Below are 17121 nucleotides of genomic sequence, written 5' to 3'. Positions count from 1 at the left end.
AAAAAATTTGGAAGGTGAAGAGAGAAAATGGGGTGGTGGAGGGAGTAACACTCCTTCAATTTTTAGGAAAGGCTATGTGAAACTATGAGCAGCCCATGATGTAAGTTGGAAGAAAGTGTGCCACTGAGTTTACGAGAGTATGACAATTTAATAATTTTTCAAATAACAAGTGCACGAATAAATAGATAAATATTACTTTTTTTTGCTATTTTCTTTCATTAATTTTTCATAATTGCACAGTGAAAACAACAAAAAAAGAAGGAATTGACAATAACATTGTTGAAGAACTGATTTTCCACGACTTATGAGAAGTGGAAATTGATAATCCAAGTTATAGATAAATTCAAAGCCAAGGAGAATTGTAAAGAGGTGTTACAACAGATTTAACTTGCAAGTATTTGTGAAGGGCTTCCAAGCCATGATCTTTTCCAAATCCACTCATCTTGTACCCTCCAAAGGGAACATCATCACCAAAGGCAAAGTAGCAATTGATCCAAACGGTACCTGCACGAATCGACCTTGACACAGTATTTGCTGTATCCAAATTCTTTGTCACTATGCCTGCTGCTAACCCATACTTACTATTATTCGCACTCTTAATTGCTTCTTCAATGCTCCTGTTGTTCACATATCATAATAATTAACATAATAAATATCAGAACACAACAATAATCAATAAGAAACATGACAACATAACCTCAAAACAAACTTACTTAAACTTCTTCAACGCCATCACAGGGCCAAATATTTCATCTTGTGCTATGAGCATATCGTCCTAAACGGAAACATGATGGTTAGTTATCTAATTATGCTAAAGATAATTAACCTTTTCATAACTGGAATTTACCTTTATATCAGAGAAAATTGTTGGCTCAATGAAGTAGCCCTTACTGCCCAATGTTTTACCACCGGTTAAAAGCGTTGCTCCTTCTCTCTTTCCATGCTCAATGTATGAAAGAATCTTCTCGAACTGTTCCTTGTCAACCTAACATACAGAAAATTGTTAGCTGATTGATGAACATCATAGTCTTTTCCGAACTATGTTTTTGTACTTAATTAAGAACTGGTGTAAACATAATTGTGTCTTGCCTAGTTTCTTACCTGTGGTCCTTGTTGGACTTTAGGATCAAAAGGATCTCCAACCACCCAAGCTTTTGCCTTCTCCAACAATTTTTTCTCAAATTCATCATAGATCCCTTCTTGCACAAATACACGAGAACTTGCTACACAAACTTCTCCCTACAAGAAACTAAGTGTTGGCAAAGGCATAACATAATCAGATGGTATTTGTATTTGATTACCAAAAGCACTATCACCTTGTTATATAGGATACCGATCAAAGCAAGCTCAGCAGCTTTTTCTACATCAGCATCATCGAAAATTATGAGGGGTGACTTGCCTCCTAATTCAAGTGAAACTTGTTTCAAGTTACTCTTAGCTGCAGCCTGCATTATCTCACGACCCGTTTGGGTTGAACCGGTAAAGCTGACCTGAAGGTGCCACCAATTTAAGAAACATAATTCAAGCAGTGTTCTTTAATTAAGATCGTTATATAATTGTAAATATTTGAGTCTGTAAAGCACCTTATCAACATCCATGTGTGAACTTAATGCAGCACCAGCAGTTGGGCCAAATCCTGTCACAACATTGATCACTCCATCTGGAATTCCAGCCTTCAAAAAAGAAGGAAAACCATGGTGAAAGAGTCATGCATGCTTGATATTTGTTGAAAATGACACATACGTACCAACTTAGAAAGATGAGCGTTATACAAAGCAGAGAGGGGTGTTTGCTCAGCAGGCTTGATGACCATGGTGCAACCAGCAGCTAAAGAAGGAGCAACCTTAATATAAAACATGGTATTGGGAAAATTCCAAGGAGTTATGTGTCCCACAACACCAATTGGTTCCAGTAATGTGTACGCATGGAACTCTCTAGACATTTTCAAGACCTCTCCATGAATCTTGTCGGCAGCACCTGCGTAGTAGCGTACAGTGTTTGCGGCTGCTGGAACTTCCAAATTCTTACACATGTGAAACAGCTTCCCTGCATCAATGGCATCCAATGTTGCAAGTTCTTCTGCGTGTTCATCAATTAGTTCCGCCCATTTCATTAGTATTTTAGCTCTGTCCTGATTATCAAATCCGTGTTATGTCAGTTTTCATCAACAAACCTCAAAATTACATTTGAAATAATTAACAGTTTAATGACCTTGTACTAATAATATAAAACAATATTTTGCTAAATAAAAATGTCATCAGCATAACTTTTGATGTTATTAATGTAAAATTCAACAAATTAAATTCTTTTGGTTTATTTTAGTATCAGTACAAGAGTTAAACAATTTTAATTAGATTTAAGTGAATTTAAATTACATATTATATATTATCCAACACAAAAAAAAAAAAGGAAATGAGAACAATAGAAAAAATAAGATAAAAGAGAAACTGAATAAAATTTGTTAAACAAGCATGTAAACATTTATCCCCTATGACTATAATTTCTTAATGGAAAAGAAAAGTGAATAAAATTATAACCGAGACAACTATTTTTTGTACCATCCTTGCTTCCTAATAATGCTCTTAGTGTGTTTCAAATGTAAATATGATTTATATATAAAAATAATAATTAAGAGGTCTTAAGTAAAAAACAGAATTTCCAATTTTAAAAACGGTATGTAATAGTTTAGAGATAAATAAGATGTCTAATAAGTTTTTATTTTATTTTTTCAATCAATCCAAACTTTATTTTATTATTTTGTCATCATATTGTTATAAATTAATGTACTACCTTTTTAAACTTTAATTTTATATTATTTTATATTTGTATCCAATATTTCACTTATGTGACTCGACATTATTATAAGTCTTTATTTAACAAAATTTAAGTGGAATTTGTTTAGAAATATTCATGTAAAATTTCATGAATTTGGTTTAATGGATTTTGGTATTAAATTTAATTTACTCTGACAACAAAATTATACACTTATATAATTTTAAAGAAAATTGTAAAAAAATGTTAATATTAAAAAAATTGAATTAAATATATAAAAATGTAATAGAATTTTTTAAAATAATGATTAAAGTGTGAAGAATAAACAATATCAAATTGAAATTCGTAAGATCGACAGTTATATCGTGGATCACATGGTCGAGCATTAAATATTCATGATGACATTATTCTTGAATCACAAAAATATTAATCTCAGATTTTCTCGGGTTTCTTATTCACTTATACATATTCAATTATATCTGAACAGTAAAATTAAATATTAACTAATTATTTAGGGACATGACTTTATAGGTGAATTTGTCACTTTCATTTATTTTTGCAGCTAAAATACTTAGGTGTTTCACTACACCTTCAAGAATTTCATCATGTACCTCCAAATTCCATATTTACCCTCTAACTAATAGAATTTGGTAAACATTATATAATAATTATATTATTGATTATTATATTATTAATTTATTATCTTATTATTATATATCAAAATAATATTTATTTTGATTTGTGCTGAAAAATTAAAATATTTAATAACAAACTAAATTAACAAAATTTATGCTTAATATTCATAAATGAAAAGTATATATATAAGTTATTATTATAAAAAAATTTCATATCCGATACAATACTTTTGATAATTTTTTTAATTATATTATTTGTAAACGTTTATTATATTATTTTAAAATGTTTTATTATGTTACTTTAAATATTTAATTAAGTAATTTGTTTGAATTAATTTAATTTATGAAAAGATGAATTTATTTGAAATTGATAAATTTATTTAAAAATGATATGAAAAATTTAAAATATTTTTTAGGTAATATTAAGTATAATTAATTCATTAAAATAATTTAAAATAAATATTAAATATTTACAAATAAAATTATTTAATTTATAATTAATCTAATTAATTCAAATATTTATATATTTATAAAATTTTAATATTTTATTAAAAAGTAACTATATATCTTAAAATTATAAAAACATGTTATTTTAGTGGAGATGAGTTAAGAAAATTGGTAAAAAAAAATTTCTGCTTTTATTAAAAATTAATCACGTTTTAATATAGAACACTATAAGTATTTTAGAAAATTTTGGAGATGTAGTATGAAATGCTGCAGAAATGTCCAAGATACTCTCGTCATTCTTTTGCAGTAATCTACAAGGTTTTTCGTTAAGAAAAAGAAATCATTTAATATTTTTTATTTATGATTGAAAAATGGATTATTAAAAAGTAAAAAAAAAATAGACAATAAGAGAAAGGAAAAATAAGCGTACAGCGCCAGACATGCGAGGCCAAGGACCAAAGTCAAAGGCGTGACGTGCTGCTTTAACAGCAATGTCTATGTCTTCCTTATCTCCTTCGCTGATCCTTGCTATAACCTCTCCAGTTCTTGGATCTATGCTCTCGAATGTCTTTCCTGTCAATAATACAGAGAAAACAAAACGAAAGGTGTTAAGAAATGTAGTATAACTGGTGAATTTTTAAATTTATTTCAATTTCATAAAATCAATTCGTAAAATAAAATTTATGTTGATTATATATTTTAAATTAGATTAATTTTTAATTACAGGACTTCTAATAAGACCACAAAAAAGAAAGAGTGTTCTAAAAAGAAGAAGATGATGACCTGAGACAGAGTCGGCAAACTCTCCGTTGATGAACAGCTTGGTGAACTTGACCGACGGGAGCTTCTTGACGGAGGCAGCGTCGCCATTGCTAAGACCTGACATCACTCTGTTTCTACTTTTGCTAACCAAAACAGAATTGAAATGTAATAATACAAACATAATGAAACCAAAGCACTCATATATATACACGCCACAAATATCATCCAAGGGTAATAAAATAAAAAGAATAAACTCGCTTCTTCATTGACTTTAGATGCCTATTCTGTAATATAATATCCCAAACCTATAATAAATGTAATATATTATTATATTCTATTTCTATTATATAAAATATAATTTAAATTTATGAATTTATTAAGTAGGGGTGACAAATATCATATAATTTTTTTCACCCTTAAAAAAAATATTTTTTTTTCTTTCGTTTCATTAACTCATAATTTTGTCTGCCATTTTTTTAATATTTGAAAAAAATAAAAAAAAATAGTACAAATATTTTATTTCAAATGCCATCTTCCTTGTACAATAATGTTTACATTATATTTCTTTCTCCCACTTATTTTCCATTACCACTTCCTCCAATCAGTTCTACGGAAGTTTTCTTCACCAACCCATTAATCATTCCATCAAGGGTGTTGCTCCCTCCATCACCCCAAATATTTGTGCTTTTCTCCACTATTTTCTTTTATTTTAAAAATATTCTACATTTATCTACTATTTTCTTTTATTCTAAAAGTACCCTACCCCTCCTCACTATCTTCAACAATCTTTCTTTTTCTCTTTACATTAATGGAGCATTCATATGACTTAGATTTAAACTTAAATATAAAATTCAGAAGAAACTTCAATATTAGTGCTTCTACCACTTTCATTTTATAAACTTAAAAATTAGATGCAAATACAAAATAATAAACATAATAATATTAATAGTAAATAATATATTATTATTGTTATTATTATTATATACTAACTTTATAATGACGAAAGAACTAAATAAATTCTAAATCTTTAACAAATAACTTTTCTTTTATATTTTAAGTATTTAATAATATTTTTATATTATTTATCTAATAAATTAAATACTTTATTCAAGTTATTTGAGTCAAACATGTCGGTAAGTTAAAACATAATATAATGTTAAAAATTATAGATATTAAATGTAAAAAAAATACACATATATATAAACATTTTTCTAGAAATTTAGAACAAAATTTTATCATTTATTAAGTAATTTGAAGAAAAAATATATATTGAACAATGAAAATAAGATTAAATCAAACTTATTTAAGGGAAAGTGTAAATAAAATTTTGCAATATATCACAAGTTTAAATTTGAGCCATGCTTCGTGGAAAAGAGAGAAAGAGAAAGATGGTTGAATATAGTGGGGAGGTGTAAGGTATTTTTGGAATAAAAGAAAATAGTGGAGAGGTGTAAAATATTTTTGGAATAAAAAAAAATAGTAGGGAGGTACATGAGCACTTGGGGTGGTGGAGGGAGCAACACCCTTCCATTAATTATCAAAGTTATTTTTTTAATTACAGAGACGATTCCAAACTCGTATTTTTGAAAGTTTTACCATTTTCCAAAAAAAGTATCACCATCTCCGCTACGATCTCGGTGACGACAGAAATGAATGTATTATGATAGTTTTGTTTAAATATTAAGTTAAGAGGATAATGAGATTTCATATTCTAATGAAATACTTGGTCAAATTAAAAAAATAAAAATAAAACTTATGATCAAAATCAATAAAAATTTAGTAGAATCACTAAATTGTGCAAATTATCATGTTATTATAAGTTTTTTATGAGATTTATATGAGTATAAACTTAATACTAGTATTTTTTGAAAAACATAATCATTATATATGTTGTAGATATTTTAATGACTTTTAATAAGTTTAACATTGAAATTAATATTGTATATTATATATTTAATTAAATAGTTAACTTATTTGATACGTTTTTTAATGATTTTATAAAAGAAGCGAACAGATAACTATTCAAAAACAGATGGAAATATTATGGTATATTAAATCTGGATAGTTTTAGATACTCCAAAGCTTAATTTTTGTAGTTTTGTTTAATTTAAAGACAAGCAAAGGACTAACCTGAGATGAATGTGAGAAACGCGTCAAACTCATGGCGTTTTACTATTGTTAAACCTAAGTTTATGCAAAATATTTACATTATTAATTATTTTAGAAATTCTGTAGGGTGTGATTTAATATAATTACTATAAAAATTAATAACCTCATTACACACCTGACAATATATAATTAAATGACTCTAAACATTTTTCATAAGTATCTCTCATATAAAGAAAATTCATATCGGATTATTGATATAATCACTAGTACAATAAGAAGAAAAGACACCGGTTAATTTTGATTATAGACATCGATTCTGCAACCGAGACATATATGGTCGAGGTAAAAAGGGTAGGCTTTATGCCTCGGTCACGGATCGAGATAAAACAAGATAGGATTATGTCTCGATTCTTAGATAACCGAGGCTGTAGCGTATTTTTTTATTTCAAATTTTAGGACCCGGTTCATACTGTCGCCTGTTTTACTTTATCAGGTTGCAAATGAAATGGTAATCTGCACATCTTGTTTTCAATTATCAGGAAATTAACAAAGTGAAAGGTGAAATAATATGGTAGCAAATCAGTGAGATTCTCAATTGATAACTGTGTTGTTTCAATTTCTGAGGCTGAATCTGAATCTGAATGTCAGAGGATAGAAGCACACAAGAAAACCCAAAAAATTATCAGCAGGAAGCAAGAAAACCCTCATCACCGTCATCGGTTTCCTCTGCTCCCCCGCCTTCCATGAATCCTCCGGCGCTGTCATCCCCTCCGCCCTCCACCCTCACTCCTCCGTCCTCGGGTGGTTCTCTACTCGTCGCCGATCCGCACCGGCGTCCAGTGGTTCAAGCCTCATTCCTCGACGTCGTCAACATCAGCCCTGCTTTCCGCGACCACTACGGTGCTTTCAGCCCCACCTCGAGCCTCCCCACACTCGACTGTGGGCTCCGTGGCTCCCCAATGGATGAAGCTGGTGACGAGAGGCTCGCCCGGATAAAGCAGGCCGCCAATGACCAGAGGGAGCTCGACGAATGGCGACAACACTGTCTTGACCACGCGACGACGAGACAACAACGGGGAGGCCGCGGCGGTGAAGTTGTGGACGCAGCGGGGAGGGAGCAACAACGAGGAAACAACGGGGAGGCGCGACGGTGAGGCAGTGGTTGGATGGCAGCACCAACATCTAGATCTTGCGCTGCGAGAACACTGTAGCGGCGGCGACCACCTATCGGCTGTAAGACCCTGAAAACTAGAGGAAAAAGTAAGTCTTGGGTCATTAGAAGATTAAGAAACCTAAAATGTATCAGGTTGTAATAAAAGTTTAAGTTAATGTGTAAAATACAATGCTGTCAACTTTGACATGGTTTGGTATTTTAATTATAACTAATTTTACAAATTAGATATTGAGTTGATTATTTTTCCATTAGAAAGTAGACTCGAATAGCTTCGATTCGAGTACTCATACGCGTAATTCCGACATCGGAAAGGGGTTTAACAGGACTGACAAAGTTGTCCCAGTAAGTGAACGCGTTTTTGACGCGTTTTGAACGCGTTTTTGACTGGGTAAACGCGTTTTTACTGTTTAAACGCGTTTTTACTATTTATACACGTTTTTATGGTTATTTAAGAGTGTTTTGGGGCTGAGAGAAGTTCCTAAGTTGAACCGGAGGTCAGAGCACGGAGGTTTTGAAGCAGAGAGACTTTGGAGTTCTGTTTTAAGTCGGGGGAACGTTCGCAAAGAGTTTTGGAAGATTAGCTAAGGAGAAAACCGTAAGGGAAGCTAACCTTAAGTCTTTTTTTGTTTCTGTATGATCTTAAAATTGGTATATGTTTAGGATTTTGATTCACTTTATGATTTTAGAGTGAAATGCTGCTTCTATTGTATCTTTTGAATTGATGTACGGTTTGGAATTGAGATATGCTTCTGTTTGGACGATTTTGAATAGATCTGTTTGTATTAAGTATTTTGAATCGGTGGAAGTTTTTTTTAGGTATACATATAGTTTGAAGATTTTAAATCTGTTTATGGATCTAAAAGGAGATTAGGTTTTTGAAATGAAATTGAGTTGTACTATTTATCCGCTATCTTTTATTTATATGTTGAGTTTAGATGTTTATAAGATTTGGATGAAAATGGGTTGTTGATAAAAGATGAGTTTTTGGATGTCTAGAAGGTCCGTATGATGAAAGGAATAGTCGGTATAGCTGAAAAGTAAATGTTTGTGATTTTGGAATAGTAATTTTGTTGGAGCGAGTTATGTGTGACAGATTTAGTGATTTTGGTGTGTTTGATGTTTTGGGAGTTCTGGATGTCCGTTTTATGCGTTCTTTAGGTCGTTCTGGGGTTTTTTGAACCTTTCGGAGCCATTGGTGAGGGTATCCAATCTGTTTGACATACTTAAGGGTTCGAAGTAATAGAGCATAAAGAATTATGTGTAAATAAGTTATATTAGCGTTCGGTCGTTGGTGTAGGTTAAACCTTGATTTATATCGTTGGGTTGATATTTGATTGGATAGTTTTCGATTAAGTATTAATCTTGTTCTTTTGTGTGGTGAGGTATTCTTTTCGGTTAAGGTTTCTATTCATCCCAGTATGATAATTTAAAGGAATTATTCTATGTTGTTTTAAGGGTATATGTATGTCTTATCATGTTGGTATTAAAGTAAAAAGGTATGTGATTCAAAGTAATGGAAAGGGTGGTTTTACAAGTAAGGTTAATGGACGTAATTCCATGGTCTTCAAGGAGAAGATACATGGTGGTGCCCTTATTGTGTGTGGAATGATTTGCATGAGAGCTCAGTCTTGGGGGTTATCCTGAAACTCCAATGGTCGGTCATTCTCAATTAGAGAGGATTGATTCATGTGGTGAGGAGTAGCAGGAGGTCCTAGTCTTGGAGGCTTCCAGTATGCTCCAAGGTGAGTAATAACGGACTAACCTCGTGAGTGTGGTAGGGTGAAACCCATTGGCAATGGCTTTGCAAAGAAGTAGAGGCCACCACGAGTGCACGACCCACCATAGCTCGGCAATCATTCAAGTCCGGACGAGTCAAGTGTCAAGTGTATTAGGTCAAGTGTAAAAGGGTAACAAGTCATGTGTATAGTTGGATTCATCTGTATGTAATTGCATGTTGTATGTGATTGTGATAATCTGCATCTTGTATATGATTTGATAACATGATTTTGTATATCTAGCTTACCCTTGCTTGTGTGTTTGTGTTTGCTTGGGTATGCTTTTTCTTTTGCGATGATCATCCACTTGGATGGGAGCAAATGGCGAGGATGTTCGTGTGGAGACAGCTTTGGAAGGAGGTAGCGATGCTGCTGTTTAGTCTTCATAGGAATTTCTTAATAATTCCATGTATTTCGGAATACCTTTCCTTTCATGTTTCCAACTTAAACTATTAGTGTGTTTAAGTTTTAAATTCTGACTCTATTTGGGATGATTGTAATCCTAATTACTCTAAACTGCTTTCACATATTATGCATGATGACGTCTTATTTTATATGCATGACGTATATAATTTCGGACGTTACATTAATGGTATCAGAGCAGTTCTTCCTTAGAAACCTGTAGGTTGTGGGTGTGATTCGTTTGTGTTTGTGTACTCTGGTCTCGTGTGCGGAGTTGTGTTGGTTTAAGTTGGACTAATAGTCTTTCTCTCTGAACAGAAGATGGCATCTAGATCTCCTCCTTCCTCAGATGTCGATCCGTCTGACTCTAATCAGATGTTGAATGCTGTGCTTCAGGCGTTGCAACAACAAAATGTTGGACTAATTCAGCAGAATACCATAGCCTTGCAGAATCTGGAAGCTGCAAGAGTGTCCGCTGAGAACGCCAGAGCGTCGGCCGATACCACCCAGAGGCAGTTCATGGATATGATGGCTGGTGGTAGGACCGCTTCAGGCGCGTCTTCACCTGTGGTTCTGGTCCCAGAGTGGAGTTTAGAAAGCTTTCTGCAACATCATCCAGCCAGATTCACTGGCAAATGCAGCCCAGATGAAGCTGATCATTGGTTCCGGGACATGGAGAGAATCTATGAAGCTAAGGGCTGTCCTGATGAGAGGAAACTAGCCTATACTCAGTATTTGTTGACTGGGGAAGCTGGTCACTGGTGGAGTAGCGTGAAGATGATCCTTGAGGGGAGTGGGACTCCTATTACCTGGGAATTATTTAAAGCCAAATTTTACACGGAATACTTTCCCGATAGTGTTAGATTTGCAAAGGAAGTGGAATTCCTTGAATTGGTGCAAGGCAACAGGTCAGTATCAGAATATGCGGATCGGTTCAAACATTTGCTTCGCTTCAACACTACGGCTGTAGATGAAGTGTGGCAATGCAGAAAATTTGAGAACGGCTTAAGGGGTGACATAAAGCTGCTTGTGAAGGGGTTACGCATTTGAGAGTTTCCCGCTTTGGTAGAAATGGCCCGTGACATGGAAAGGACCAAGAAAGAAGCAGAAGGACCCCAGAATCAGAAGGACCCCAGAATCAACAGACCCAACCACTAAGAGTTGGTGGACCAGTGGTATCCAGGGGAGGCTCCAGTTTTAGGAAGACCCCTTTTTCTAGACCTATTTCTTCTGGGTCTAGGAGTTCTTCCTCTCAGTTGTCAGGGCAATCCAGTTTTGCTAGCCCCTTGAGATGCTACAGGTGTGGTGGACCCCATCTACAGTCTGTTTGCCCTCAGATGAGCGGTTATCGGAGGTGTAACATCTGCAGAGGTGAGGGTCATTATGCTAAAGATTGTCCTACCGTCAAGAGGACTGGACCACAGATACACCGTGCTGAGAGATCTGTTCAGAGGGGTGGTGCCAGACCACAGGCCACTGGGCGAGTTTATGCTTTGACCGGGGCTGAGGCAGCCAACGCAGGTAACCTGATTGTCAGTAGTTGTTTATTATTTGGGAATTCTTGTGTGACATTGTTTGACTCGGGAGCGACGCATTCTTTTGTGTCCGAGGCGTGTGTTGAGAGATTGGGTTTAACTGTGGGGGAACTTTCGTGTGATCTGGTGGTGTCTACACCAGCAGCAGGGTTAATTAGGACATCTAAAGTGTGCTCCAGATGTCCTATTGTAGTAGAGGGACGAAGGTTCAGAGCGAACCTTATTTGTTTACCTTTGCAAGGGCTAGAAGTAATTTTGGGTATGGATTGGCTATCTTCCAATCGCATACTTATCGACTGTGGTAACAAGCAGTTGATATTTCCTGGTAAAAATGAAGATATGTCTTTGTCGTTAGGCGTGCTGAAGCAAGATATCATGAAAGGTGCTTGTTGTTTCTTGGTTATGACGCATATGGACGCAACTCAGGAGTCAGATCATTTGTCTCAAAAGAATCAGAGTGTAGACTTCTTGGTTGTGAACGACTTCTTGGATGTTTTTCCGGAAGAAGTTCCTGGTTTACCTCCTCCGCGAGAAGTGGAGTTTTCTATTGATCTGGTCTCAGGAGCAGGGCCAGTATCTATAGCCCCTTATCGGATGGCTCCAGCTGAGTTGGCTGAGTTGAAGAAGCAGATTGAAGAGCTGTTAGAGAAACAGTTTATCCGACCGAGTGCTTCGCCGTGGGGTGCGCCTGTGTTGTTAGTGAAGAAGAAGGATGGTAGTTCCAAGCTGTGTATTGATTACAGGCAATTGAATAAGTTGACAATCAAGAATAAGTATCCGTTGCCGAGGATAGATGATTTGATGGATCAGTTATATGGAGCTACAGTATTCTCTAAGATTGATCTTAGGTCAGGCTATCATCAAATCTTGGTGAAAACAGATGATGTGCAGAAGACAGCGTTCAGATCTAGATATGGCCATTATGAGTACGTAGTTATGCCTTTTGGTGTGACTAATGCTCCAGCCATTTTCATGGACTACATGAACAGGATTTTCAGACCGTTCTTAGACAAGTTCGTTATTGTCTTTATAGATGACATACTTGTTTATTCTAAGACTCGAGAAGAGCATGAAGATCACCTTAGGTCAGTACTTGAAGTGTTGAGAGAGAAAAAGTTATATGCCAAGATGTCTAAGTGTGAGTTTTGGATGAAAGAGGTCCCTTTTCTGGGTCACGTGATTTAAGCCGGAGGAATTTCTGTTGATCCCGCTAAGGTGCAAGCAGTACTTCAGTGGGAGAGACCTAAGACGGTGACTGAAGTTAGAAGCTTTGTGGGTTTGGCGGGCTACTACCGCCGTTTTATTGAGAGTTTCTCTCGGATTGTCGCGCTGTTGACACAACTGACTAGGAAGGATCAACCTTTTGTTTGGACAGACCGATGTGAATCTAGCTTTCAAGAACTAAAGAAGAGATTGACTAGTGCACCAGTATTGGTTATTCCTGACACAGGTAAACCTTTTGAGGTTTTCTGTGATGCTTCCCACCAAGGATTAGGTTGTGTGTTGATGCAGGAGAAGAAGGTAGTGGCATATGCTTCAAGACAACTCAAGGTTCATGAGAAGAATTACCCCACTCATGACTTAGAGTTGGCGGCAGTTGTCTTTGCTTTGAAGATTTGGAGACACTACTTGTATGGCGCGCAATTTCAGGTATTCAGCGATCATAAGAGCCTGAAATATCTCTTTGATCAGAAGGAACTTAATATGAGACAAAGGAGATGGATGGAGTTTCTTAAAGATTTTGATTTTGATCTCCTTTATCATCCGGGGAAAGCTAATGTGGTAGCTGATGCATTGAGTAGGAAGTCAATGCATATTTCAGCCTTATTGGTCAAAGAGTTAGAGTTGGTAGAAAGCTTCAGAGATTTGAGATTGCAGGCGGAATTTGAAGCTGACAGCATCATATGCAGTAATTTGGTGGTGTCCAATGACTTGTTGAGGCGTGTCAAAGAAGAGCAGTTGAAAGATGTTGAACTCCAGAAGTCAACAAGTTTGATTGGGACTGAGCAAGGTAAAGATTTTACCTTGGGAGCTGATGGCATTCTGAGGTTCAGAGGCAGAGTCTGCATTCCTAGCAATTCAGAGTTGATAAGATTAATCCTTGAGGAAGGTCATAAGAGTCGTTTTAGCATGCATCCTGGCATGACTAAAATGTATCAAGACTCAAGGAGTCTTTTTGGTGGTCTGGTATGAAGAGGGATGTAGCGCAGTTCGTTGCTTCTTGTTTAACCTGTCAGAAGGCTAAGGTAGAGCATCAGAGACCTGGAGGTCTATTACAGCAACTTGAGATACCTGAGTGGAAATGGGATAGCATAACTATGGACTTTGTTACCCATTTACCACGCACGGTTAGAGGGCATGATGCTATTTGGGTGATTGTGGACAGATTAACCAAGAGTACTCATTTCTTGGCAATTAACTTGAGGATGTCAATGGTAAAGCTGGCACAACTGTATATCATGGAGATTGTGAGACTGCATGGAGTGCCTTCAGGTATTGTATCGGATAGAGATCCGCGGTTCACGTCTCGCTTTTGGCAAACACTTCAGAGTGAAATGGGTAGCAGGTTGAAGATGAGTTCGGCGTATCATCCCCAAACGGATGGACAATCTGAAAGGACGATCCAATCACTAGAGGACTTGCTGAGGACATGTGCGTTGGATCACTTGGGAGTCTGGGATGAGATATTGCTTTTGGTGGAGTTCACTTACAACAACAGTTACCAGGCGAGTATAGGTATGGCACCGTTCGAAGCACTATATGGAAGACGTTGTAGAACTCCGTTGTGTTGGTTTCAGGAGGGAGAATATGTGTTAACAGGGCCAGAGTTGATACAACAGACTACAGAGAAGGTGAAGCTTATTCAAGAAAGGATACGAGCTTCTCAAAGTCGACAGAAGTCCTACGCTGATCAGAGACGTAGACCCTTGGAATTTGAAGTTGGGGATCATGTTTTCCTACGAGTAACTCCTACTACTGGTGTGGGAAGAGCTATTCGTGCTAGGAAGTTATCTCCTAGGTACATTGGTCCTTATCAGATCCTGAGACGTATAGGATCAGTCGCCTACGAGATAGCTATGCCACCCCAGCTTGCAAATCTTCATCCAGTGTTGCATGTCTCACAGCTTAGAAAGTATGTGTCTGATCCTTCCCACGTGCTAGAAGCTGATGACGTTCAAGTCAGAGAGGATTTGTCATTAGAAGCAAAACCAGTACGAATTCTTGATGTTCAGGCGAAGGAACTAAGAGGAAAGGAAATTCGTACAGTCAAAGTATTGTGGAACGAGAAGACCCAAGAGATGACTTGGGAATTGGAAGAAGAAATGAAGAACTTCTATCCTCATTTATTTGATTAAAGAGTGCATTTTTCGAGGACGAAAAATTTTAAAGGTGGGGAGAATGTAAGACCCTGAAAACTAGAGGAAAAAGTAAGTCTTGGGTCATTAGAAGATTAAGAAACCTAAAATGTATCAGGTTGTAATAAAAGTTTAAGATAATGTGTAAAATACAATGCTGTCAACTTTGACATGGTTTGGTATTTTAATTATAACTAATTTTACAAATTAGAGATTGAGTTGATTATTTTTCCATTAGAAAGTAGACTCGAATAGCTTCGATTCGAGTACTCATACGCGTAATTCCGACATCGGAAAGGGGTTTAACAGGACTGACAAAGTTGTCCCAGTAACTGAACGCGTTTTTGACGCGTTTTGAACGCGTTTTTGACTGGGTAAACGCGTTTTTACTGTTTAAACGCGTTTTTACTATTTATACACGTTTTTATGGTTATTTAAGAGTGGTTTGGGGCTGAGAGAAGTTCCTAAGTTGAACCGGAGGTCAGAGCACGGAGGTTTTGAAGCAGAGAGACTTTGGAGTTCTGTTTTAAGTCGGGGGAACGTTCGCAAAGAGTTTTGGAAGATTAGCTAAGGAGAAAACCGTAAGGGAAGCTAACCTTAAGTCTTTTTTTGTTTCTGTATGATCTTAAAATTGGTATATGTTTAGGATTTTGATTCACTTTATGATTTTAGAGTGAAATGTTGCTTCTATTGTATCTTTTGAATTGATGTACGGTTTGGAATTGGGATATGCTTCTGTTTGGACGATTTTGAATAGATCTGTTTGTATTAAGTATTTTGAATCGGTGGAAGTTTTTTTAGGTATACATATAGTTTGAAGATTTTAAATCTGTTTATGGATCTAAAAGGAGATTAGGTTTTTGATATGAAATTTTGAGTTGTACTATTTATCCGCTGTCTTTTATTTATATGTTGAGTTTAGATGTTTATAAGATTTGGATGAAAATGGGTTGTTGATAGAAGATGAGTTTTTGGATGTCTAGAAGGTCCGTATGATGAAAGGAATAGTCGGTATAGCTGAAAAGTAAATGTTTGTGATTTTGGAATAGTAATTTCGTTGGAGCGAGTTATGTGTGACAGATTTAGTGATTTTGGTGTTTTTGATGTTGTGGGAGTTCTGGATGTCTGTTTTGGACGTTCTTTAGGTCGTTCTGGGGATTTTTGAACCTTTCGGAGCCATTGGTGAGGGTATCCAATCTGTTTGACATACTTAAGGGTTCGAAGTAATAGACCATAAAGAATTATGTGTAAATAAGTGATATTAGCGTTCGGTCGTTGGTGTAGGTTAAACCTTGATTTATATCGTGCGGTTGATATTTGATTGGATAGTTTTCGATTAAGTATTAATCTTGTTCTTTTGTGTGGTGAGGTATTCTTTTCGGTTAAGGTTTCTATTCATCCCAGTATGATAATTTAAAGGAATTATTCTATGTTGTTTTAAGGGTATATGTATGTCTTATCATGTTGGTATTAAAGCAAAAAGGTATGTGATTCAAAGTAATGGAAAGGGTGGTTTTACAAGTAAGGTTAATGGACGTAATTCCATGGTCTTCAAGGAGAAGATACATGGTGGTGCCCTTATTGTGTGTGGAATGATTTGCATGAGAGCTCAGTCTTGGGGGTTATCCTGAAACTCCAATGGTCGGTCATTCTCAATTAGAGAGGATTGATTCATGTGGTGAGGAGTAGGAGGAGGTCCTAGTCTTGGAGGCTTCCAGTATGCTCCAAGGTGAGTAATAACGGACTAACCTCGTGAGTGTGGTAGGGTGAAACCCATTGGCAATGGCTTTGCAAAGCAGTAGAGGCCACCACGAGTGCACGACCCACCATAGCTCGGCAATCATTCAAGTCCGGACGAGTCAAGTGTCAAGTGTATTAGGTCAAGTGTAAAAGGGTAACAAGTCATGTGTATAGTTGGATTCATCTGTATGTAATTGCATGTTGTATGTGATTGTGATAATCTACATCTTGTATATGATTTGATAACATGATTTTGTATATCTAGCTTACCCTTGCTTGTGTGTTTGTGTTTGCTTGGGTATGCTTTTTCTTTTGCGATGATCATCCACTTGGATGGGAGCAGATGGCGAGGATGTTCGTGTGGAGACAGCTTTGGAAGGAGGTAGCGATGCTGCTGTTTAGTCTTCATATGAA

At 35.8% G+C, this 17121-nt stretch overlaps 2 protein-coding genes across 2 annotated transcripts; one reads left to right on the top strand and one right to left on the bottom strand.

The window, feature by feature from the left end:
• Positions 1–182: 182 nt before the first annotated feature.
• LOC108346986 (aldehyde dehydrogenase family 2 member C4) lies at positions 183–4792 on the bottom strand. Its single transcript, XM_017586065.2, has 9 exons — positions 4638–4792; positions 4285–4427; positions 1748–2131; positions 1584–1673; positions 1317–1490; positions 1102–1239; positions 848–985; positions 714–775; positions 183–617 (listed from the first exon to the last, which is right to left on the bottom strand). The coding sequence occupies exons 1-9, from the start codon at positions 4738–4740 to the stop codon at positions 344–346; spliced, it is 1506 nt and encodes a 501-aa protein (XP_017441554.1). The 5' UTR covers positions 4741–4792; the 3' UTR covers positions 183–343.
• A 5605-nt stretch (positions 4793–10397) lies between these two features.
• LOC128195448 (uncharacterized) lies at positions 10398–12796 on the top strand. The gene is made up of 2 exons (XM_052873062.1): positions 10398–11105; positions 11168–12796. The coding sequence occupies exons 1-2, from the start codon at positions 10398–10400 to the stop codon at positions 12794–12796; spliced, it is 2337 nt and encodes a 778-aa protein (XP_052729022.1).
• The last annotated feature ends 4325 nt before the right edge of the window (positions 12797–17121 follow it).

Source organism: Vigna angularis, chromosome 1 (genome assembly GCF_016808095.1).
Source record: "Vigna angularis cultivar LongXiaoDou No.4 chromosome 1, ASM1680809v1, whole genome shotgun sequence".
Lineage (NCBI taxonomy): Eukaryota > Viridiplantae > Streptophyta > Magnoliopsida > Fabales > Fabaceae > Vigna > Vigna angularis.
The sequence above is the reverse complement of the archived record's forward strand: the minus strand, read 5'-3'. Positions and strand labels throughout refer to the sequence as shown.

Bases quoted from the DNA above. Each gene is read 5' to 3' on its own strand.
- LOC108346986 (XM_017586065.2), bottom strand. From the start codon at position 4,740: ATGTCAGGTCTTAGCAATGGCGACGCTGCCTCCGTCAAGAAGCTCCCG. The intron at 1,674-1,747 runs GTACGTATGTGT...TCTTTTTTGAAG, and splicing joins ACGCTCATCTTTCTAAGTTG to GCTGGAATTCCAGATGGAGT. The intron at 776-847 runs GTAAATTCCAGT...GTTTCCGTTTAG, and splicing joins CAATTTTCTCTGATATAAAG to GACGATATGCTCATAGCACA.
- LOC128195448 (XM_052873062.1), top strand. From the start codon at position 10,398: ATGGCATCTAGATCTCCTCCTTCCTCAGATGTCGATCCGTCTGACTCT. The intron at 11,106-11,167 runs GTGAAGGGGTTA...TGACATGGAAAG, and splicing joins GGGGTGACATAAAGCTGCTT to GACCAAGAAAGAAGCAGAAG.